At 57.7% G+C, this 23,175-nt stretch overlaps 1 protein-coding gene across 2 annotated transcripts in view; it reads right to left on the bottom strand.

Moving 5' to 3' along the window:
* SLC38A10 (solute carrier family 38 member 10) overlaps positions 1 to 23,175 on the bottom strand; it is a 34,608-nt gene extending 11,433 nt beyond the window's left edge. The window contains exons 1-11 of one of the 2 annotated variants that reach the window (XM_065035084.1): positions 22,920 to 23,175; positions 21,772 to 21,889; positions 18,444 to 18,489; positions 16,686 to 16,779; positions 15,390 to 15,533; positions 13,625 to 13,749; positions 10,440 to 10,542; positions 9,539 to 9,721; positions 7,417 to 7,528; positions 7,152 to 7,258; positions 931 to 1,084 (exon numbers count right to left, since the gene is read on the bottom strand). In XM_065035084.1, the coding sequence (XP_064891156.1) occupies positions 931 to 1,084; positions 7,152 to 7,258; positions 7,417 to 7,528; positions 9,539 to 9,721; positions 10,440 to 10,542; positions 13,625 to 13,749; positions 15,390 to 15,533; positions 16,686 to 16,779; positions 18,444 to 18,489; positions 21,772 to 21,889; positions 22,920 to 23,027 (1,294 nt within the window). In that variant the 5' untranslated portion in view covers positions 23,028 to 23,175. The remainder of the gene's footprint in view (positions 1 to 930; positions 1,085 to 7,151; positions 7,259 to 7,416; positions 7,529 to 9,538; positions 9,722 to 10,439; positions 10,543 to 13,624; positions 13,750 to 15,389; positions 15,534 to 16,685; positions 16,780 to 18,443; positions 18,490 to 21,771; positions 21,890 to 22,919) is intronic. The other variant, XM_065035085.1, reaches the window with a different exon arrangement.

The following is a 23,175-nucleotide window of genomic DNA, read 5'->3' as shown; positions in this document are numbered from 1 at the left end:
GGGTGAACCACGAGCACATGAACCCCGCGCTGCCGGGGCCGAGCGGCCCGCGGTGAATGTTATCGGCGGCAGCACCAGCGTCTCGGAGACACTCAAAGCTGCTCAGCGGGAACGCGGCCAACAACCGGGAGGGAGGATAATCTCCAGAAGAGACAAGCCCCTTTCTCGCTTCCGTTCTCAATCTCTGTGAGGATATTTCAAGGCCTCCAAAGAACATAAAAAAAAAAGAGGAAAAGGAAAAAAAAAAGCAGGAGCAGAAGCGAGCAAAAATAAAATAAAGGCACAGGCCACGGGCGCAGACGAGGGGCAGCGCGAGGTCAGGAGACACCTGCTCGCCGTGGCCTTGCAGGGCCAGCCTGCAGCTGGGGCCGGGCCGGACCCGCCGTAATTCCATCAACGGCCACAGCAAACAAACAATAAATAACCTGAGCCAGTAAACAAAGCTGAGGCATAATCACAGGCTTTGTCAGAGCTCAAACCCAATCCAAATTTATATCCTCACAACCAAAAAAAAAAAGTCAGTGCCCATAAATTTACATACCTTTGAGTGCAGTGAATGGCTGCTCCTGGAACAGCGGAGAAGGCGCTGGCAGGAGCGGTGGGACCGGCCCCGCTTGGGGACCCGCACCCCCTGCACAGGTGGCCAGCGCGGAGCTGTATGTACCACCCCGACCAGGAGATCGCACTCTGTCCCCCCGGGGACCCCGGTCCCACAGCAGCTCCCTTCCCAAACGAACCTCCCACACGGCACCCGGAGCTCACACCGGGCTTTTCCAGGGGTAAAGCTGCGGCTTTTCTCAGGAAAAGTCCCCAGGATGCTGGGGAGACGCACAGAGCTGCCTGGAAGAGACCCCGCTTCCACCACGCTTCTTTAGAACACGTTTTCCTAAAGAGCTGGAGCTGGGCAGCACAGCTCGAGCACACACATACCTGGGATTTTGAGCGAGTCCTGGTCAATTCTGTGCTCCTCTCCGTCCAGGTGCTCCAAGCCCACGGCTTCCACCTTCACCGGGGCGTCCTCCGTGGCAGACAGGGTGGTGTACGTGCTGATAACCAGGATTCCCAGGCCAATCCACAGGATGATCTGCACAACGCGCCAGAGCTTCGGTTAGCGCAGCAAAGCAAACAGCACAGCAAACACGGTCTCCAAACGGTTCAAAGCTCAGCGCAGCTACACAAGTCAAACAAGGAGGAGAGAAATTCAAGAAGTGAAAGAGAAAAACCAGTAGCTTTTGGCTGAGGTTTGTGTTTGGGTGTACAGACACAGCAACGGGCTGCAGACGCTGTCGAAAGCTCCTGCACCAGAGGGCTCGACAGCAAAGGGACAGCGTGGAAGGACGGAGAAACAGACATGGCAGACAGGAGTCCGGCTGCAGAGACGCATTCCCTGGTATTTCCAGCAGCTACAGCGGAACACCATGAAATTGGTGAGGACAGAGGTGCCCAACCTGTTTGCAGCCTGGAAAGGTTTCCAGGGAGCTGTTTAAAAGTTGTTTTTGAGAGCAAGAATAAGATGCCCACACACGAGTCCTGGTGGCCAGGGCTCGAGAACCTGATGAGAATCCTCAGTGATTTCCAGAAACCTGGGACTAGGTAGAATAAACATAGAAAGATGAGATCTGGATCCTGTGGAGGGAAGGGCTCAGTGAATTTCTTCAACTCAAAAAGAAGAGAGTGACCACCACAAAAAAGGAACATTCCTACGGCTTGTTATCTAATGATAAATTGATCTAAAAGAATCTAATTACATGAGCTGTAAGAAAAAAGCCCAACTATCTGCCCTTGACTGTACCCAACACCCTCCCTGGGAGCGGCAGCAACCCACAGGGCGACGGGAGAAGGACGAGCGAGACGAGGCAGCCGAACGCCCGCCCGCTCCTCCCGACCCGCGCAGCCAGATTTCGGGACAACACTGACCAGGGAGGTCCAATTAAACTCTCACGTATTATTTTTACTTAGTTAATCATTGCAGTTCTGACAGCGAGGGCTTCTCCCAGAACCTGGTTTGCTGTGAATGTGTCAATGGTGCTGAACGGGCGGTGGGAGAACAAGGGTTTGTGCTGAAGGCAAAGTGGTGGCACCAACAGCCTCCCCACGAGCGACTCAGCACAACGGGCCACGGCAGCAGCAGGAGCCACCATGTGCAGAACGGAAAACACGCCTGCAACGCTGGGAAGCTGAAAGTTTGCAGCAAATTGGTATTTATGACGCAGCAATTCCCTCCCTGAAACGCCAGGGACTCAACTTATTTCTGCAGCTCTGCATATGGCAGCAAAGGAGCCAAGACGATTCTCCAAACTGCATCTTCTCCCTGCACCTCTCAGCCCTGCGAATGCCCGGTGCTCGCCGGCCGCGCTCGCGGCTGCTCCTCGGCCTCCACCCGTTCCCGTGCCGGCTGCTGGGCCGGGGACGCCGCTTCTGCCACCGCACGTCCAACAGGAACAACTCGCCGGGCGTGCTCCACCAGGCAGCTCTAGAGAAGTCTCAACCAGCAAAGGAAAGACGCTGCTCCGGTGCGCGATCTCGGTGCTGTGCGGTAGGAACCACGCGAGCCAATGGCATCCTGGGGTGTATTAGAAGGGGGGTGGCTAGTAGATCGAGAGAGGTCCTCCTTCCCCTCTACTCTGCCCTGGTGAGACCACATCTGGAATATTGTGTCCAGTTGTGGCCCCTCAGTTCCATCAGGACAGGGAACTGCTGGAGAGAGTCCAGCGTAGGGCAACGAAGATGATTAAGGGAGTGGAGCATCTCCCTTATGAAGAAAGGCTGAGGGAGCTGGGGCTCTTGAGTTTGGAGAAGAGGAGACTAAGGGGGGACCTTATTAATGTTTATAAATATATAAAGGGTGAGTGCCATGAGGATGGAGCCAGGCTCTTCTCGGTGACAAACAATGATAGGACAAGGGGTAATGGGATCAAACTGAAACACAAGAGGTTCCGCTTAAATTTGAGAAGAAACTGTTTCTCAGTGAGGATGGCAGAGCCTGGAACAGGCTGCCCAGGGGGGTTGTGGAGTCTCCTTCTCTGGAGACATTCAAAACCCACCTGGACATGTTCCTGTGCGACCTCACCTGGGCGTTCCTGCTCCAGCAGGGGGATTGGACTAGATGAGCTTTTGAGGTCCCTTCCAATCCCAAACATACTGTGATACTGTGATACTGTGAGCTGTGCGGGCCCTCAGCAGAGCGGTGCAACACCTGGTACTGGGGATCCTGGTTCGGGCTGTGACACCGGCTCACGATGGGACCCCGTCCTGCGGGACTCGTCCTCCTCCTCCTCCCCCCAGATCCTTACCCTGTAGCGTTTACATCCCGATTCACAAAAAGCAAAACAAGAGGATGCTACCGAGTGTGAGAAAACCCAGGAGCGGCCCAGAAACACAGGCCAGGGCGGTCAGAGTCTGGGCCCAGGAGAGCCCGTTCTCAGCACAGCCCCGCAGACAGACAGACGCCTTCGGAAGGAAAAGGCCGGCGGGACGCGAAGCAGCGCGGGACAAGGGACAAGCAGCGTGGCCAGGGAGCAGGGGCCAGGCCTTAGAGACGCTGCAAAGGAAACAGGAGTAAAATCTGCTGCTGGCCTCGCCGTGTGGGTGCACAAAGAGCAGATATCCTGCCATCCCGCTTGGGCCGGGAGGGAGCCGGCAGGTCCCCGCAGCTCGGCCGCTTCCTCAGCAGACAATCCGCGGCCCCGGCAGCACCGCGCTCTGCGGCCGGACAGCTGCTCCGGCCTCTTCCAGAAACAACAGCGCAGAGGAAGAGCGTTTCCACAAAGAGGATCTATTCTGGTGCCACAGGAACCAGGAGCAACGTGGGAGAGAAGGGAACTGTAGGAAACAGCTGAAAACATTAAATGTTTTAAAAGGATTTTTGTTGTTTCTTATCTTGGTGGGGAACCAAGGGCTTGAATGCCTCGGGTTCAAACGCCTTTGATTGTTTAACATTTGGAGCTCATCTGTGAGCTTCCCAGAGCGGCGGGTACGGGCACACGTGGCAGCGCAGGAACCCGGTGTCCCTCACCTTCGCCCCAGCAGCACGTCTCCTCCTCGCCCACCGCGGCGACTGACAGCCAGAATAAATCGGTCCAAATTTGGCTTAATTCTGTGGAGATGCTTCTGTCACAGAAAACCAGGCAGTTTGTGCTCAAGGGACCACCAAGGCCAGCCTGGCAACTGAAGGAAGGCGAACATGGGGTACAAGGACCCAGCGGCTCGAGGAACCAAAGACGGGCGGAGGAGCCACCAACCCCCACAGCGTCCGGCTGAATTGCCGAGAGCCTGGAGCAAGGAGAGGGACGGCACTGCAGGGCCAGATCTGCCCCTGCCTCTGAAACACAAACCCCGAGAGCAGGGACCCTTCCCCAGAAACCCCTCTCAGTGTGGACACAGCAAGGACGGACAAACCCGCAGCAAGAGGCAGGTCAGCCAGGCGAGGGCTGTTCCCGAGAGCAGCGCTCGGGGCACGGACGGGAAGTTTATGCGGCTGTTTCCTCCGCTGGTCGCTCTCCCTTGGCCGTCCTTCCTCCCAGCAGATAACTCGAACTTTGTACAGAAGCGTCGTTAGCTCTGAGCATCTCTAACCACACCCGAGCCGCCAGCGGGCTGCAAAAATAACAGCGTTTGTGCGGAGTGACGACACCCTCCAAACTGTGCTGGTTTGGACACGGAGCACTTGGAGGGACAGAGTCACAGCAAAGGAATGCAGGGCCGCGGTCACCGCCGGTCCCAGCGCTGCTGCACGGCGGGGAAGGCGGGCTGGGCGCAGGGAATCTCCTCCACCCGCACAGCGGTGAGACCCGCGGTCACGTCCTGACCCCCGCCGGGACACCCGCAGCCCCGGCCTCCCCGGGAAGGGCCTCTCGGGCCGGCTTGTGTCAACACCGGGAAGTCAACACGTTCCTGTGAGAAGTCAAACACAGTGTTTGCAGACCTCAGCGCGACCTTCGGCGGGGCTGTGCCAAACCCGGGCTGCCCCCCGCCCCAGGGCGGCAGGACGCGACCCACACCTGGACAGGAACATGCCTGATGCTCAGCCGCAAGAAAGGGAACACTCTCCCCGGTTCATTCACAGCCCTGCACGCCTGACTTCAAGCTTTTTAACTGCTCTGTTACCTGCTCGTCTTTCCAACACAGCAAACCGCTCAACCAAGCCACCGCAGCGGCCGCCCCAGCCCCGGCCACGATAATTAACAACGCGCTGGCAGCGGCTTTGTGCTGGTCAAGCATCTGGCGCTGCCCATACCCCATCCTCTGCAACCCTCCTCACTGCCTTCAGTGCAACTTCCCTGCTCTGTAGACTCAGTTTGCACTTCCCAGCTCAGTAAATCGGAACTTCCCATCTCGCCAGCCCCGTCAGGTGCCCAACACGGGGCTTTGGTGGCCCCATAAAAGCCGGTTCCCAGCAGCAGCACTGCAAGAGTCGGGATAATTTAGACCAGGGTAAGAGAGGGTGTTGAGTTCCGCTGCTTTGGAAGAAAGCTAAAGGCAATGGATAAGGGAGAGTATCCACGTACATGTTTCAGACAGGGAGAAGCGGGGAGGGACGGTTATGCCCAGGGCGGCTCCTTCCCCCCCGACTGCCACTTTCCACAGGAGCATATTTTGATGGAGTGGAGCGCCTGATCAAAGAAAAGCCGGAATGCAGGAGGAGACCAAAGACGGAGCTCCAGGGAAAGAATAAATGAGTCTTTGCAGAAGGCCTGGAGGGAGGAGGAGAGGGCGGGGAGGCGGGAGGTGCCGCGCAGCCCGGCCTGCGGGCAGGTGAGTCCTCACCGCGGCGCTTCCGAGCATCGCTCAGCACAGGTATGCACACCTGACAGGCCATGGATCACTCCAGAGGGGGCTGGGCAGCTCGCTTCCATCCCCTTGAAATGCTGGGGAACCTGGGGGCTGATGCTTTAGATAAGCCCTTATTCCTTTGTGGGGATTTCTGCAGGACAAACAACCTGTGAGCAGCATTTCGGGTCAAGAACCGCGAGGGCCCCAGCGCTGCGCTGCCAGTCGCCTCTGGGCAGCCGCGCTGAGAGCTCGGCACATCCCAGGCGCAGCTTCGAGGCGCTGCAGAGAAACGTTCTGGCCCAGCCAGAACAGAAAGCGATGCTTGAAAGTGCTCTTTGTTTCCCTGAAAAATCCAGGCTGGCATTCAGGCTCCTGCTTGGGGTTTCAGTCAAAGAAGTTAGAACCACAGTGTCAGAACTGAGAGCGAAAGCTGGAAAGTCGGACTATTTCTTTGTGTCGGAGACAGCACGGGGAACGAAAGAAAAAAATACGCCCTGCTTAAAAACTTCATGTACGTTTGCAAACCCGCAAGTCATTAAACACAGAAAAAGCCATTAGTTGTGTAGGACCCACAAAAATGTCGTGCCCTCCCCCTGCTGACTCCGCAGTTTGCCGAAAACCTTGCTCCCAGCCCCGCGCTGCCGTGACTGGCAACGCTGGGGCACAGGCTGCTAAAAGGCACTGCATTTAGTTATTGTCAGGAAAAACAAAACCTGCTCGTTTCAGCCCCACAACAGCCCAGTATTTGTAGAACCAGAGAGATCAAGCCCAGCAAAGAGCCACTTTGTTTCAGTCCCCGAGGAGGCCAATTCAAACTGCAGCAAAAGGGAAAAGGTAAACTTCTAACAGCCTCTGAACGACCCTCATTTTTTAAAAATCAATTCCTGAAGCAACACCTCTATGCGTGTGTTCCCTTTTTATTATTATTTGGGTTGAAAGCAGAAAGCTGAGGGTCAGCAGCAAGAACCGCATCGCTGAGAAACCGTGTTGACTTTTCCCAGCCCCGGCAGGTTGGGATGGAAGGGCCGTTAAGGTTTTATGGGCTGCCTGGATTTCCCGTTCTGCAGATACGGAACCTGACGCCCACCAGAAGGCGGACTGGAAGCAGCGTTTCATGCACCATATAAATGCTTCACTGGCTGCTGGAGGACAAAAAGAGCCGGTGTTCCAGCCCGGGGCCGGCCGCGCACTGGGCTGCCTGCAAGCCCATAAGTGATGCTGCTGGGAGCAGCCGACCAGAACAGCCCCCACCTGTACTGGGCAGACTGGAGCGGGAGGCGGGAGGAGGTGCTGAGCGGTTTCTCTGCTGCAGCCACATTAACTACGTTCCCAGGCCCTGCAGAGGGCTTAGGGGGATGTCAAGCAGCATCAGCACTGACCTGTGAACAAAGTGCATTCTTGTGGATCTTCTTGTAAATAAGAGCCGGGCAGATAAAACAAATGAGGCTTCCCATGGTAGCACCCGTCAGGCCCAGGACTGTTTCCACTGGCAAAGAAGAGGAGGAGAAATCAGAGTTCCCTCAGCGCTGCCCGAGCCCCGTGCAGGCTGGGGCGCCAGCCCCGCCACCCCACCCAGAAAAGCAAATTAAAGAGACCTGAGGAAACAGCCGAGCACCCAGGCCTCGTCCCCAGCTCCCCACTCACCGTTCGGGATCATGATGCCTCCCACCATGGTTCCAAACACAACGGCCAGCGTCAGGGCTTTGAAGCGCAGCGGGGGCATGTAGCCCCCAGCAGCGAAGGTGCCGTCTTTTTGCTGCAAGAGAAAGGGTGGGAGGGGGAGAATGAGTTGAGCTCCTGCACCACGACCCCGCAGCTCCCAGCACTACCCTGCAGCTCCCTCGCCTCCGAGCTGGGGTCTCTGCAGAGGTGGATGCAGGGCGGGGGCAGTTAGACATTGTGGAGCAGTTTTAATAGGCAACTGCATTTGAACCTTCGAAAGCAGAGAGGGAGGACATGGAGCCGAAGCTGCCGTTCCCATCCTGCCCCAGATGTGAGCCGCACAGCTGTATCCCGTCCCCGTGCCAGCGCTGCGCTGTCCGGCCTCGGTGAGCGGCCCTGAGGCCAAGGCCATGAGAACCAGGCGCAGCCGAGGAGGGGGAGCGGTCACCGGGAAGAGCTCCAGTTTGGCTGCGGCAAAGCGTCCCCTGGGGCCTCCCGAGCAGGGCTGCTCCCAGTGGGTCACGACACGCGTACCAGCTCCTCCGCCTTGAGGGGAGACACCCTGGCTGGGCGGCAGAGATGACAACGGGAGTTTGCAGATGCCCCGTTCCCATCCCCACGCTCCGAGCAGGACCCAGCGAACACACGCACCCTGCAGAACCAGCAGGTCCCCGCTCTCCGGGCTGCGCAGATGGGAGACAAAGCAACGGGACGGGCTCAGAGCCCAAAGAGCAACGGGCAGAGCCCCGGCAGGAGACACGGCCCCCCAGGAGCTTCCAGCACTCGCCCCTCTGCACCCGCTGCTTTCACTGACCGTCTTCCCCCAGCATCAGGCCCTCCTGACGTGAGAAAAGAGCCGGGGGCTTCTCACAGGCAGAAGTGGCAGGATTCAGAGCTATAAATTGCTCAAGTTTTATTTCCTGCCCTAAGAGGTTTCTATTTATGCAGATACACAAAGGCCTCAGAACATTCCCACAATCTCTTACTGTTATTTACTGAATACCATCGGCATGCTCAGAGCCGTACAATACACAGAGGAGAACACGCTACCGCCACAAGGGACTTACAGTCTAAATCAGACAGACCAGCTATAGTCACAAAGGCTGTCTGAAGATGTGACCCTGGGAAAGGTGAACATGTGGGAGGGGACGTGTCGCACCGCGCCAGCCCACCGGAGCGGCCCCAAACAGCCAGGGGGGCACTGGGGAAGGGGACAGGGCTGCTCGGGGGGCTCCTGACAGGGTGCGAGGATGAGAGCAACAAAACCAGAGCAGAAATGAGCAAGCGCAGGCAGAATTAAGAAGAAACGAGGCCGGGCTGAGCTCTGAGGCCAGGAACAGAAGCTTGAGCTAAATGCAAAGCAAGATCGAGTTGGCCGGCAAAAGGATGCCAGCTGGAGCAGCAGGAAATAAGGAGGCTCCTCTGTTTCCAAAAGCACATTTCTCCCTCTTCCTGAGGGGGAGAACCACGTCAGCTCTGAACTGTGTAACACTTCTGCGTGAGAGCCGGAATCCCCAGCGGGGCAGGGACGGAGCAATGCGGGACCGGGGGCGCAGCAGAGCGAGCGCCGTGCTGGGCCCTGTCCCAGCGCCCCGGCTGCCCCAGCGCCCGGCTGCTCCAGCGCCCGGCTGCCCCAGCGCCCGGCCGCTCCAGCGCCCGGCCGCTCCAGCGCCCGGCCCTGCCCCAGCGCCCGGCCCGGCCCCAGCGCCCGGCCCTGCCCCAGCGCCCGGCCCGGCCCCAGCGCCCGGCCCGGCCCCAGCGCCGCTGCCCGCGGAATTCCTCTGCAGAGGACAGGAACCTCAAAGCACCATCGATTATCCATCCTGCAGAGCAGATGTACATGCGGCCACGAGCCTCCTGCTGCATCGCTACCTCACACCCACGATTTCACTGTCAGTTGAGGGTTCATCCCTCTGGGCAGCGAGTACCTACCCGGGTCAGAAGCGTGCAGCTGTCAGCGGAGTCTCTCGAGCCCAGCACGTCTGCAGCCCAGGTGGGCAGCCAAGAGCAGCCAGAGAGTCTCAGGTGCCCTTCCAAAAGGGCATTTCCAAGGTTCCAGCGAGGCAGCCAGCCCACTGCTCCTAGCCACACAGGAGGATCTTACCTGCTGCTCGAAGAGAAGGGTGTTCAGCGCCTGTCTGCATGGGAGAATCATCATGGGGAACCCCACAGCCACCGACATCATGAATCCCACTCGAATCATCTCCGTCACCAGGTTGGAAGGGAAGTTCATGAGCACGTTGCCAGCGATGGCCTCGGTGTAACTCACGTAGCCAAAGAAGCCCACCTGTGTGGCAGGAGAGGTTGAGCGGTGGGTTGACCCCAAAGCATGCTCACATGTGCTCTTTGCAAACGGGTGCGGGTCAGTGACCCCGCGTGGGTTGGGGACAGTCAGCCAAGGAGCGTGGGGCCACCTCCACGGCAGCCTGCCCCAGCCCCCCTGCAGCACCCCAAAAAGCTGGGGCAGGCAGTGAATGAAGAGCAGGACCTTCCTAGAAGCAGAGGCAAGTTTCTCCCACATACAGGGGGGTCTCATGGAGGACATGGCAGCGAGGGAGCGCTGCCCGTGACACCGAGCGGTGACACCCCACTCACTGTCAGACCCACGGACAGGCCCCAGCGATCCCCCGCAGGAGCCCCGTTCACAGGGCAAGGCCTTCTTGGGAATTATTAACTCAGTTTTAATAACTGGGGCTTTATGAGGCAGAATTTCCTTCAGGTCTTTCCAACGGCTGCAGGCGGTGCCCGGGCAGCACCTCCAGCTCCAGGCACGCGAGGGGCTGGGGCTCCACTCTGCCCCTGCCCAGGGAAACGGGGACGCTCCAAACGCCTCCTGCACTGCTCAGTTCATCACCATCCATCCAACTCGGCTTTCAGCAAAATGACTTATCTTTCAGAATAAATACAGATAAGTAGAAACAGCCCCAGCCGAAGATAAATCACCATCCCTGTTGCCCCTCCGGAGCGCGATGTCTGGCAAGGAAAGAGAAGGGGAAGGTTCTTACCGTAATGTAAAAGGTGGTGACCACGTTCAGGGAAGAAGCAAATATGGAGCTCATGATTTTGACAGACGGCTCGTCCAAGCTATCGTAGGTAGGCAAGACCTGACTGTAGAAAAGGGTGAATTACTTAAGGAAAAACCCAAGTGGAGCATGTTCCCTGCCTGAGCCCAGCAGCAAAGAATCCCTGACACCTTCCCCCTGTGGAGCATAAACACTCGCCGCTATTCCACAATTTATATTGCTAATGCCAAGAGATTTCAGAACACTCATAACTTTTAAGTGTTGCAAAAATACTCCTGCTCTCCCCACCCCACCACGTGGAGCTCAACGTGTGATGTAAACATCTCGGTTCAAAAGTGTTGCAAAATGAATGACCGTTTGTTCCAGTGGAACACCAGTGGCACCGGGCCAGGCAGCGCACGCACATTATTGTTCTTGGAGCTCTCCGCGCTGATAATTAAAGCAACGCAGTGTTTACAGAGGAGAAGCAGGAAGATGGTTAGAGCATCGCGCTGTCTAAAAGAAAAGTTAAACAAACAAAACTAAATGCAGCGCCTGTCATATTTCAGCGCTGCTGCTCGAGCTCACTTCATAGAAAGCTGGGAGCACCAATTACACGGGATTTGGGGTATTAACAGACTTGGAAAGCATGTGGAATGTACTTTTTGACATCAGGTGCATATTTTAGCAACTCATTAACCTCTTATTACTTGAATTCAAGTGGCTACATCCTGGCTTCACGTTCCTGAAGGAACTCTGGGGAGCAGGGGGGCGCCCCGTGCCATGGGAAGGAGGTGTCCCCAGCTCCAGCGGGCACAAAGCCATTGACAGAGCGTGTGTCGAGCTGAGGCCACGCAGAAAAACCCTTAATCCCCGCACGTCAAACAGCTCTGCACAAAGGAAGCCGAGCACATGGGCTCGCAGGAACCCACAAGACACACGCAGGGTCCGCAGGGGCAGCACCGCGATGGGCACTGACCGCAGTTTCGGATCCCTCGGCGCAGTGACCTCCCCGAGATAACCGGCCGTGTCCTGGGCTCCAGCCCGGAGGGGAAGGGCCAGCCCGGCATCCAGGTGCAGGAGGGAGGGAGCCGCGAGGCTCTGCGGTGCGTGGGGGGCACAGCCAGAGCAGGCTCACGTTCACGCAGGAGCAACAGCGGTGACATGGGGAAAAGTGCCACACAGAGCGCAGCCACCTCCTGCATCACCCAACTGCAGCCGTTTGGCCAGCGTGGGTTTGGGGGAGCAGCCCGGTGCCCTCCAGCCCCCGAGACGCTGCCGGGCCTTCCTGAGCACCAGCACCGCCCGAGGCACAGCAAGGGGACGGGCGGCGTGTCCTGACGCACTTGGGGTTTAGTTTTAAGCAAAATGACTGCACTGAAGGGCGGTGAAGGGTCAGGGATCCTCCCCCGCGTTATCGCTCCCGCTGCACCTCAGAGGGCACAGACAGACGGACCCAGGAGCAGGCGAGCCAGCACAGGCCCCGCGAGCGGCCGCGGGGGGCGGCCGCAGCGACCGCCGAGTCTGTTCCTCACCTGCGCCCCAGCACAGCGCCAGCTCAGCCCGGGGCAGCAAACACCCCGACCTCCATCACCCCTGGGAATTCAGCCTTCTTGCATCCATCTGCAGCAGAGCAGCCGCCTCCAGGAAGGAGAAGCTTTCTCCTGGAAAGCTGTACCGACTCCTCCGCAGTTCGAGGGTTCGGTGACTCGAGCAGGTGGCGCCAGGGCCTGCAAGGGGACGCTGAGCCCTCGCCCAGCCCGCAGCTCACCGCACTTTCCTCACCACGCAACCGCCGAGGAGTGACCTACTTCACGACTTCAGCAGCAACGGGAGAGCTTTCAGAGAGCAAAGACGATTGCACTCCCAAGTTTTTCAAGCTAGAATAACAGTGCATTTATTTGTCCTTACTGTAAGCTGTATTCACGTGCTGAAGGGAAAGCATTTCTGCTTTATGTTACAATTATTTCTTTTTAAAAAAAAAAAGGATTCGGAGGTTAGCAAAATTAAACCTACCGAGCTAAGAATAACAGGCTTATGAAGACTGCCTGGGCTGGGGACAGCGTATTGCCCTGATGCTTGGAGAAGAAACTGCATATGTTTAGGTTCGGCTTGCCACGTAAGTGCCGTGACGGAGCCTGTGTTTAGGTACGTGCACAGTGGTCCAGACCAAACCATTTCCCTGCGCTCCCAACTCCCAGCAAAATTGTGCTGGGTACTGTATGGCTACCATAAGAAAAAAATGGAATTTAAAACCTCTAGGATGTTAACAAGGTAAAGCTGTAAAAGAGCACAATTCCCTTCACCAGTTGTGATGGAGACATTAAACAGCAAGACTGGAGCGTGTTCGGGTAGGGACCAAGCTGCCAAGAGAGCCAATAAGTGGAAAATGATGATTTGGATCTTGCGTGTGGGTGTAAACACAGCAGTCTGAACAAATTCTATCTGTCACATTCATTTAGCGTTGGCATGTTACCCATTTGCTGGAACTACAGGGGGGAAAGCCCATCGCTGCCAGCCTTCCAACCGAGGACGGTCTTTTCCGTGTCCACATTTGGATTTATGCTTCTATTTCAAGGCCGTTACTATTCTGGCCAGGCATGTATCGCTCACTTGCCATTTTGGTGCAGAAGGTAATGCTGCTAGAAACACGCAAAGAGCCTGGTCTGCTGTCACGTCCTTCCACGTGCCCACGGGAACCCTCATTAGACGCAGGTAATTGCGTGAACAACTCTGCAAAGCCAACGCCTGTGCAATCTTCTGAGCATTCTCAAAGGAACTGAGGGAAGCAGAGAGCAGGCACGCGTGTACGCGACCCTGCGGGCCCTGCGGCCACGGGGCGACACCGCCCCGCTGCCTTCCTGGAACTAATCGTTTCCCTCAAGAAGCGGGGGAAACTCCTCTCTCCTGCAGCTGCACCAGAAGCAACGTGCATCACACTGAGGATCTGCTTGGCCCAAATCATCTTGTGTTGCTCAAGTACAGTAACTCCCAAGTGAAATATAACTCCCTCACACATCTAGGTAACAAAAGGGTCGCAACTCACTGTACTTCAGTGGGCTGTAAAATATTTTGGTTAAAATAGGGAAACAGCTGGTATCTATCCCGTGCAGATCCTCGTGACCCTCTGCCCTCAGAAAACTCATTGCACGCCACTGCTGCCAGCAGCGGGAGCCGCAGGTACTTACGACTGACAGGCAAACGACATGCCAAAGATGGGGATGCAGCGGAAAATGCCTTCCCAGCGCGTGTAACTCACTCGCTGCAGCCACTGCCCGCTGAAGAGGCCGTGCTTGAAGGACGACAGCACAATCTGTAGCCAAGAAAAAGAAGAGGGGCTAAGATCCAACCCAAACCAGCCTCACGGCAGCAGTAACGTCGGTGCTGGGACAAAAGGCAGCGCACGCAGCTCTGCGAGCAACAGCTTATGCTGCCACCGCAGCCCGAGCTGCAGCCAAACTCCCCAGCTCCACACCCACCCACGCGCTTCACTGAAGCTCCCAGTGACCCCCGAGGATCTCGGGGTGTGTTTTAAAAGATCTACGACATTCCCCCCTTGTTTTGTGCCTTCAGACATCATAGCACACACCACGCTGGAACAATTTCCACTGACACAGTGAACTGTGAGAATTACTGCTCCCAGCAATTGCTTTTGCACTCTTTTAAACGCGTTTTTAAATCCAGAAAGGGAAGCGACATTTGCCTTGGAGAATCCTGTTCAAGGGAGAGAGACCAAGGCTCCTAAGCCGGGATCCCAGCTGCACACTGCTGCTCCAGAGCCACGGAACGACTCCGGCTCACCAGAGACAACCTGCAGGGAAGCGGGGAGCGAGGCCGCCCGGCGGGGCCAGGAGCTCCTTGCCGGGGACGGGGAAGCTGGCGGGCACTGGCTTGCACAGGAAACAGAGGGTAAATATGCCTGAATGCCTGTTTAGCGTATTCCCAGAATAGGGGTTTTCTAATCCCCAGAGATGATGTTTTAGTGCAGCAAACACTCATGAAATGTTGTGGTTTCCTCAAAGGCTCAGCTCCGGGAACTCGGCAGCCCTGGAAACACTCGTTCACAGCTCCAGCTCGGAGGTGTGACCCAGCACAGCCTACCAAAAAATTAACTGGAAAGAATTTCCACACCTCCTTTTCTTCCTTTTGCTGCAGCTCTTCCAGTCCTGGAATTTGGGAGAGACAGGGCTGGGGCTCCAGGAGCAAACCACACGAGCATCTGTGATGTGAAACCTGCCGTGGTTCCAGAGCCCGTGCAAGTGGCGATGCACAAGGGGCTCAGCCAAGCCCACCAGGGCAGCTCTGGGAAACTCTCAGCTCTACCTGCTTCAATGGTCAAGAATCCACTCACCTCCGGGAAGAAAAGCTTCTCTAGAAATATCTAAGAATGAGTACATGCCATGTACCAGACTCAGGACTTTACAAAGCTTTCCGTGCTCAAAACCAGAAGTGCTGGTGCCCAGCAAACAGAACTCCTTACAGCCTGAAACACATTAACCACCGGCTGCAGAGAAGCGTGCGAAGTGCAGGCGTGAGCTCTGCGTGAGAAGCAGCATTGAGGCTTCCAAGGTAAAACGCTAACGCCGAGAAAAGTCCTTCTGCTTCCAGGAACTCTCCCGCACATCTTCCACCCGTCCATTTAAAGTTCAGAGCCCGGAATTATAAGACACTAACAAGAAGAAAAAACCACAACTGGATTTGTGGTTTATTAATATTTGTGGCACCACAGCCTCCAGCCTTTGGAACCGTTTACAGACCCACTGGCCAGTTTCAGTCTGCACCTCCCCACCTCCTCCAGCTCCAGAGCACGGGCACCCGCTCACTCATTATGCCTGGCACTAATTATCGAGAAGGACATCTGAAACTTGAGCCCCACACCTGCAGCCTGGAAGTGGGAACATCTGTGTTACAATAAAACAACAGGAAAAGAGCTTTCCCAGCAGGGACACTGACCACGAACATGAAGACGGTGTAGAAGATGAGCGCCATGGCGCTGAAGGACTGGATGGACGCCATCATGTTCCTCTGCAGGCTCAGCGGCAGAACGATGCACAGCGAGACGGCGAAGAGCAGAACCATCCGGAAACTGCCCGACACCTGCAAAAGGGACCTGCGTGAGGAACCGGGGCACGGAGGGCGCTCAAGGCATCCTACCAAAGCAGCAGACCCCGATGGGGCGCATTTTTCCTGAGTGAGGAACAATGCAAAGCCAGGATCGATTCCAATTGTGACATTCTGCTTCGGTGCGTATTGACGGATTTGATGCCGAGCACCTGCCGTTTCTCTGGCCAGCTCTGTGCTGAGCCTGCGCCGGCACTGGGTGCCACTGTTGCTCCACGCAGTGCGTGACGGGTCCATCCTGGAGTGGAAGTATTTGCAGGGGGTGTTTATATGCTAATCCAGCACAAGCTATTCAAGTATTTTCATGCAGTTAAATAAAAACTCAGCTTACTTGGGAAACAGGAGATTGAAGTCTTGAAAATTCTGATCCAGAAAATTAATCAAAACCTCGAATTAGTATTTATTATAGCAGAACACTCTGAAACGCTTGGAAATATTTAATACCTAATTTGGCTGCAGCCACAACGCATCTTTTTAACTTCACAGGCCCTTAATCGGAGCTTAGCGGCACCAGGCAGAGCAGATAACAGCCCCGCCAAAAATCCTTCCGCACATCCCTTTGCTTCCCTGCACAGCCCTGGTACCGGCTCCGCAGCCTGCCAGGACCAGCACCCGGCACCGCGCGGCTCCAGCCCGCACCCGCCTCAGCACACAGCTCGTTTTATCTGAAAGGGAGCCAGGCACACGGTAAATTCGGCCACCAGAGCAGCAAAGGACACGACAAATCCCTCTTGAACCAGGGGGCTGCAAGGGGGTGAGAGCCCGGCCAGAGGAACTGTCTGTCACCCCCCATTCGGGGCAGGAATTTGGGCAGGAAGCATCATCTCCTCCAGGAATCTGCTCCAGAATTAGCAGCGACCAAGTTAAAAGGAATTCTTTTGTTGGAAGTGCCTTATTGGAGGTTTTACACATCTGATTGTTCGCCATATGTCTGGAATCCCAGGACTTCATGGAGCTGAACGCTCTGCGCACAAGGCGCTGTGAGAGCTCAGCTCAGCCCCCCGGCGCCCAGGGCCGCACGCTGAGGCGGGACGCGCTGCGCCGCCCAAGGCACACGCGGTGCGGGAACTGCGACCGCCGTCCCCAGTGTAGATGTGGGGATTTAACCCACAGCGAGCATTTATTTACCTGAAATCCAAGCAGCCGGGCAAAGAAGTTGGACCCCAAGTCACCAATGACAACATAGAAAGCAATGCAAGTTCCCAGCATCAGCCCAATCATGCTGCAAAAACAAACAGATACAGGCAGGTTAGCAAAAACAATTCACTGCAGGCAGGTTAGGGGCTGAGGCAGGAGCCCCAAAACACAGCTCCTGCCCCTGGCCAAGTGTGTCAGCAGCCACGTCCCCAGCGGATTCGTCCCCTGCGCAGCCCTCGCCAGGGAAGGAGCCCAGGCTGGTGCTCAGGGCTGGGCTGGAGACGCTGCTGTAACCCGGCCTGGGGTGACAGGACCCCCCAGCCACAACAGGAGAACGTGGCTCCGGTCCACACGCCGGGAGCGAGGGATGTCCTACGCTCAGCGCAGTGCTGGGGAAGGATCAGACCAAGGCTGAGCACCGACAAGGTCTCCAGGGCTTCACCCTGCGCACAACCACAGCAGCTGTGGGTTGCCGAGGATCCTACTGCACCCGCTGTTCACCGAGGAACATCCAGAAGAGCTGAATAGAAACAGCTACATGGGAACATTCAAAATGACTTAAAATCTTGCGCAGCCCCTCGCCTGTGCTGGGAGGCAGAGCAGCCTCAGCCGCGCTGCAGCGCACACCCGCCCTCTGACACAGCCTTCTGGCAAGTCACGGTGGAGACGAGGCCCAAATTTTGCCGAACCCACACTGAAAACACACTTGGCAGCCAGCGGGAAAGCGGGTTTTCTGTCTGCGGGGTTGCGGGGGCTGCTCGAGGGGAGGACCACGCCGGGGTCCTCGGGCTCACCAAGGGCAGGGCACCAGCTCCGCGTTCAGTCCCAGCCAAATTAAACCAGAGACCCTCCATCCACACCTACCGGCTTGGCTAGAGACGTAGCTCTGCTCACACGCGCGTGGGCTTAACTGCTCTTTGGAGCCACAGCAAAATTAAACAAATGACCATGGAGATGGCAAGAACTGCATTATTTCTCAGAAAAATGTTTAAAGGAATCAGTAAGAGGTTCTCTCAGCCCCACACCCTGCAGCACGGACCTACCACGGAAGCCTCGACACCACATCAGCGCAAACTTCTTTCCACAAAAAGGACCACGCCTTGACGAAGGGACTGTCCTACCCACCGCCTCTCCTCCCACTCCTGATCGCCCGGACTGCTCTCCTTCCCACTTCCAACTATACAGCGTCCCTGTGGCAATTACAGCAATTGCTTGCACGGACGAGTAACATCCGATAACTATTCTGTATATTTTTAAGTGTTCTGCAGCAGTTTGCAGGTGGGGGAGGGCCGGAGCCGGCACCACGGCCTGGCCGGGCTCAGGACACCTCCACCAAAGCCCCTCTGCTGTGACCACATCCCAGCACGGCCGCTCGAGACCCCGGGGGGACCTTCCGTGTGCGCGGGGTCACGCGAGGAACCGGAGCCTGTGCCGACACGGCGACGGGATCTCCCCATCGCGCACCCGTTGCCCGGCATCCCGCGCAGGAGCAGCTGGCACCGAGCGGCCCAAGGGGGCGTCCGAGGTGGCCAGCGCTCCCCCCCCGCTAACCCTGGCAGGGACCCCAGCCCTGGCAAACGGCCACCAGCGACATGCCGCGGTTCAGAGTCTGGGTGGCGGGGGATTTCTTGGCCAGGGAAGGCAGGAGGGCAAGAAACGAGAGCACGGCGAGGGCCCGAGAGGCTACGGAGCCGTGTTGTTCATTAAAGAAAACCAAACTATGCAAGCTCTAAATTAGGAGGGGATTACCTTGTTTCCACCAACATTTTTCCTGCTTTTCCATAGGCATGAAACGCTGGCAGAAGAGAACAAAAAAAAAGTTGTAGTTAGTTAAAGAAAGGTCCAGAACGCGGCACATGCACAAGTTCGACATTAACACCACCAGTGACAAAGCGCAGCTGGAACCCGCCGGGTCGTGTTTTGGGGCTGTTTGCCTTGCCCACCCTCTCATTTTCTTTCTCAGACATGCCCTCTGTCAGTTGAAAACCACAGAAGACAGGAACGAAGATGAGGAAACGAGAGAAAGCAGGTTCTCTTTTTCTTTCTATTTAAGAAAAAAAAGAAGTGGTGTGAAGTAGCGGTCGCACGTGGCAACCATTAAAACAAAGTCAGCGCAGAGGAGAAAATACGCACGTATAAGATGCCGTGTGGCGAAAAGTTACTGCAGTGCAAAATTCCAATCAAACTCGCGTTTTTATTTTTATCTTCCCACTCCCTGACGTTGCTGGATGGGAGACGGGAGATGGTGCCCAGAACGCTCAATCCGTACCCAGAACACCAGTGCTCCCAGCCCACACCAAAGGGCTGCTGCCAAGACACTTCTTTTTCTTTCCCCTCCCATCCTTGGGTTGGAGCTTATAGCAGAAAATGATCAGTAGTCTTTAAATCATTGTGTTTTTTCTCAAAAAGAAGATGCCAAGAAAACTCCGCTGGTATTTTTAGATCTTGCTGGGCAGAATGGGAATTGAGACCTCCCGTTCCAAGCACAGACCACACTGCCCGCTCCTTTACTGCGGAGGCCCCACATGAAAAGCGCCGCTCTGGGCCCCCCGGCCGCTCTCAAGGTGCCGCACACGTCCCCGGCGGCCGCCCGAGAACAAACTTCAGTCGCTTCTGGAAGCATCCTCGGCTATTTTAAACATTAATGTACAAACTCAGATTTCTTTGGACTCTGCTTGAGCTAAAAATTAAAGAAACAAGATGTTCCCCCACAGAATGAGTCAAAAAAGAATGGCAGGAGACCCACAGCAGCAAAACGCAGCGGCGCTGCTGCGCGGGGGAGCACCGCAAGCAGGCGGGGGCTCGGTGACGCCCGGGCGCCAGGAGCAGCCGCACCGCGCGGCCTCCAGCTCGCACCTCGTGTGGGACCCGCGAGACTAGACGAGGGGAAACCCGTGGCCCTGGGGGGCGGTCCCACGGCCAGGGAGGGAGAGGGGAACCCGCAAGAGCAGAACGTCCCTCCCGCGGGCTGGGCCAGAGCAGCCCCGGCAGGACCTGCGAGCCCCTCCACACCACACCCAGCCCCGTCCTCCCGACAGCAGCTGCAGCTCAGGCCGGAGACACTGAGAACACCCACCAGCCTCCCCGGCTGTTCTGGAGTGACGCTCTGATGGGAACAAGCCAGATGTCCCCATCTGGGGACAAAGGAAAAAACTGGATCCTTTATCTTCAAGGAGGAAGGAGACGACAACTGTAAAATAAATTGTACAGTCGAGCATCTTTGGAATGGGATCTGGAGACGCCTGACCGGCTGGGCAGAGCCGAGTCCGCGCAGCAATGAGAGCAGCTCTTCCAAGCCACGCGTGGTTACCAGAACGGGCAACCTGCGCTTCGGCACTCTGCTCCGCGGGGGCCGCGCTGCCTCCCTGGGCTCTGCCAGCGCCCGCACGGGGGAATTAACTCATCTCCTGCTTGAAGTCTGTCTGGGAAGGCATCGTGATCCTGTGTGTCCACACATCTGTCCGTGGCCCTTCCCTTCCACGCAGTGCGGAACGGTGGGGAACAACACGATATTTTTAATACCCGAGCCCCTAGGCCCAGAGCGCTGCCGAGCGAAGGCGTCCGGGCCAGAGATCAGCCCGACACAGCCCTGGCTCCTCTGGAGCCGGAACGGTCGCTCCCCGCGTTCCTCCGGAAGGGACTGGCTGACTGAAGTTAATTTGCAAAACTTTCTTACATCTTTCGGCACTGCCAAAGCCTCCCACAACACCAGCCGCGGGGCTGCCAGGATCCCTCGCAGATGTCCCCAGGCGTGAGCCCCCGGTGACAAAGACCGTCTGTGTGGAGCTGCTCGACCTCGCTGCATTAGGATGCGCCTGCAGGAGCGCCGCTTTTCCTCTGGGGCCGTCCCTCCCGGTGGCACCTCTCCCAGGGCAGAGACGTTTCATTCAGCGCCAGCATTCGCGTGCCAGGAGGTGCCAGGAAGTTTAGCAGCGTTACTGGCCCCCTGTGTGTTCCAGCTCCTTGGCTTCCGAAGGCGCGGAGGATCCCTGCTCCCCGGGAGCCGCTCCAAGGCCACGGGGACGCTCTGTACCCGGGGAAGCGGCTCACAAAGGCGCGTTGTGAGGGGCTGGGGAGCCGGGCAGCTGGGCTGGGGGCAGCGGGGACAAGTCAGGCACTACCTGGGGGCTCCCCCTTCGCTCCAGCGTTGCAGGAACAACCTCCAAGACCACAGAACAACTCCTCCTTTTCTGTTTTGAGCAGATATCACTTGGCACAAGCCAAGACGCGCAGCGCGGGAGCAACACCTGATGGTGGAGGGAACCTGTCTGCCAACAACAGGGTCCGCGAGCGAGCCGTGCGTTGCTTCAGCTCTTTTACCACAGGCAATGCCAGCCAGCTCTCTCCTCCTCCAGAGAAATAAGGGAAAACAAGGCAAAGACTACTTTTCCTGCCGTGTCACACGCCAACAGGGCGGACTGGAACCCGATCACCCCCTCCTGCCCCCCAAGTGGGTCAGAATCAGCGGAGGTCACGAGCGGGAGCCAACCCTGGCGCCAGCGCAGAGGCGACGAGCTCCGCGGACGGGGCTGCCGGGCTCTGCCAAAGCCCCACACGAGTCTCGCAGATGGTTTTATTTTCTCGGCTGCTTGGAACCCTGCGCGCTGTTTCCTCCCTGCTCGGCCACAACCGCGCCGGCAGCTCGGATCCCGGCAGCCCCAGCGCTGTGCCAGGCTCTCCGCTGGCAGAACCCGATGTCCCCGGCGCTCGCTGGGTGGGGAAGCTCGTGGCTTTCGTGCCGAGACCGATAATTTACACCAGACGCCCACTACGCCAGCTCCCGAAAACTTGGGCTTTGATCAGTCAGCGCCGCATCTCCTCCCCTGCCCTGCAGAGTCAAAACAATCCCGCGCCTCTCGACTGCGCTGTCGAGAGCAGAATTAAACCCTGCGCTCCCCCGGGGACATGGGGTGGGGAGGGAGATCGGCAGAGGAAAACAAGGCAAATTGAAAACTACATCAAGAAACCATGTGCTATTCCAACCAAATCAGTAGGAAAGCTGTAAATTAAGAGGTCAGAGTAAAACCACAGTTTAAGAAACAAAAACAAAACAAGGCCTGGAGCTGAGAATCCTCACCGAGGCCGGGGTAGGTCCTGCGCTTGCTGAGGTTGGCGGATTTCACCAGGAACATGCAGGACTGATGAGTCATCCAGGAACAGAAAACCAGCAGCAGAGCTCCCAGGACGATGCCGCACTGCAAGGGGAGCGGGGAGAGACGAGCGCCCGGTGAATCGGCGGCTCCGCGCGCCCGCTGCCCCCCAGGCTCCCGCCCGCCACCTTTTGCCTCTTCGGGGATTCCCTCCACCTCAGAGCAGCCGGGAGAAACCCGAGGTACCGGCTCATTTTTCCCGTCCCCGCGGCCCGGGGATGACGTGGAGCAGCCACCTGCTTCCCACAGCTCCCAGCTGCACCAGTTTAAGCACCAAAGAGCGAACTGGGAGCAGTTTCTGGAGCAGAATTTCCACAGCCCCCTCGCTCACCCCCAGCGCTCTCCAGAGCTCCCAGCAGGTTCGCATAGAGCGGAGAGACTGCTCCCGGTGCTGAGGCACAAACTCTGTTGTAACCTTATTAAATCAGGACTCTTTGAGAGCGTAAACTAATGACCAAGCTCCCTGCCAGCGCTGTCCCACACGGTTGCGGCGGGGGATGTTAAGCCCAGGACACTTGTCAAGCAGGTGGCTTTAAACAGGCACCAGCGATGCCAGGTCTGGGTCCCTCTTTCCTGCCCGATTTCCAGCGGCTGGGGCCGTGGGGACGGCGGCAGCGCCGGGAGGGCAGCGGGGGCTCGGCGCCGGGTTTGCCAGCGCCCCCGAGCCGACCCACAGTCACCACGGGGAGAAATTAATCCACTTTTTTCCCTTCTCCTCCCAAGCAAAGCAGGAATTAACATTTGGAGGCCTCATGAGAAGGAAACAACACGTTGTTTGGTACAAGGGACGACCCGTCTGGCTCCAGCGCCCCCTTCGCCGCCCGCCCCCGGCCAGCCCCCGAGTCCAGACCGGGAGAACGTGCAGACGGGGCCTCCGGCTGCTCCCCGGCCCGGGCGGCACAGACGGCGCCGAGGGGCCCGCGCGGCGGGACGGAGACCGGGGACCGACCGACCGCCACACCCCGCTCGGGGCTCCCTGCGGGGGATCCCGCCCTGCCGCCCCTCGGCCCCCCCGGTGCCTCCACCGGCCCCAGCGCGGCGGGGACAGCGGCGGGCCCGGCCGAGCTGAGCTCACCTCTCGGAAGCAGAAGGGCACGGTGAGCACGCTGACCCCCACGATGCTGTTCACCACGTTCATGATCAGGCCCCAGTTGGAACCGGCCGCTGCCGCCGCCGCCGCCATGGCCCGCGGTGCGGGGTCCGGCTCGCAGCCGGTGCCGCCGCAGCCCCCGGTGTCTCCTCAGCCCCCGGTGCCGCCTCAGCCCCCGGTGCCGCCTCAGCCCCCGGTGCCGCCTCAGCCCCCGGCGTCCCCTCAGCCCCCGGTGTCTCCT

Source organism: Columba livia, chromosome 18 (assembly GCF_036013475.1).
Source record: "Columba livia isolate bColLiv1 breed racing homer chromosome 18, bColLiv1.pat.W.v2, whole genome shotgun sequence".
Classification (NCBI taxonomy): Eukaryota; Metazoa; Chordata; class Aves; order Columbiformes; family Columbidae; genus Columba; species Columba livia.
This window is presented reverse-complemented; position numbering and strand designations above follow the sequence as displayed.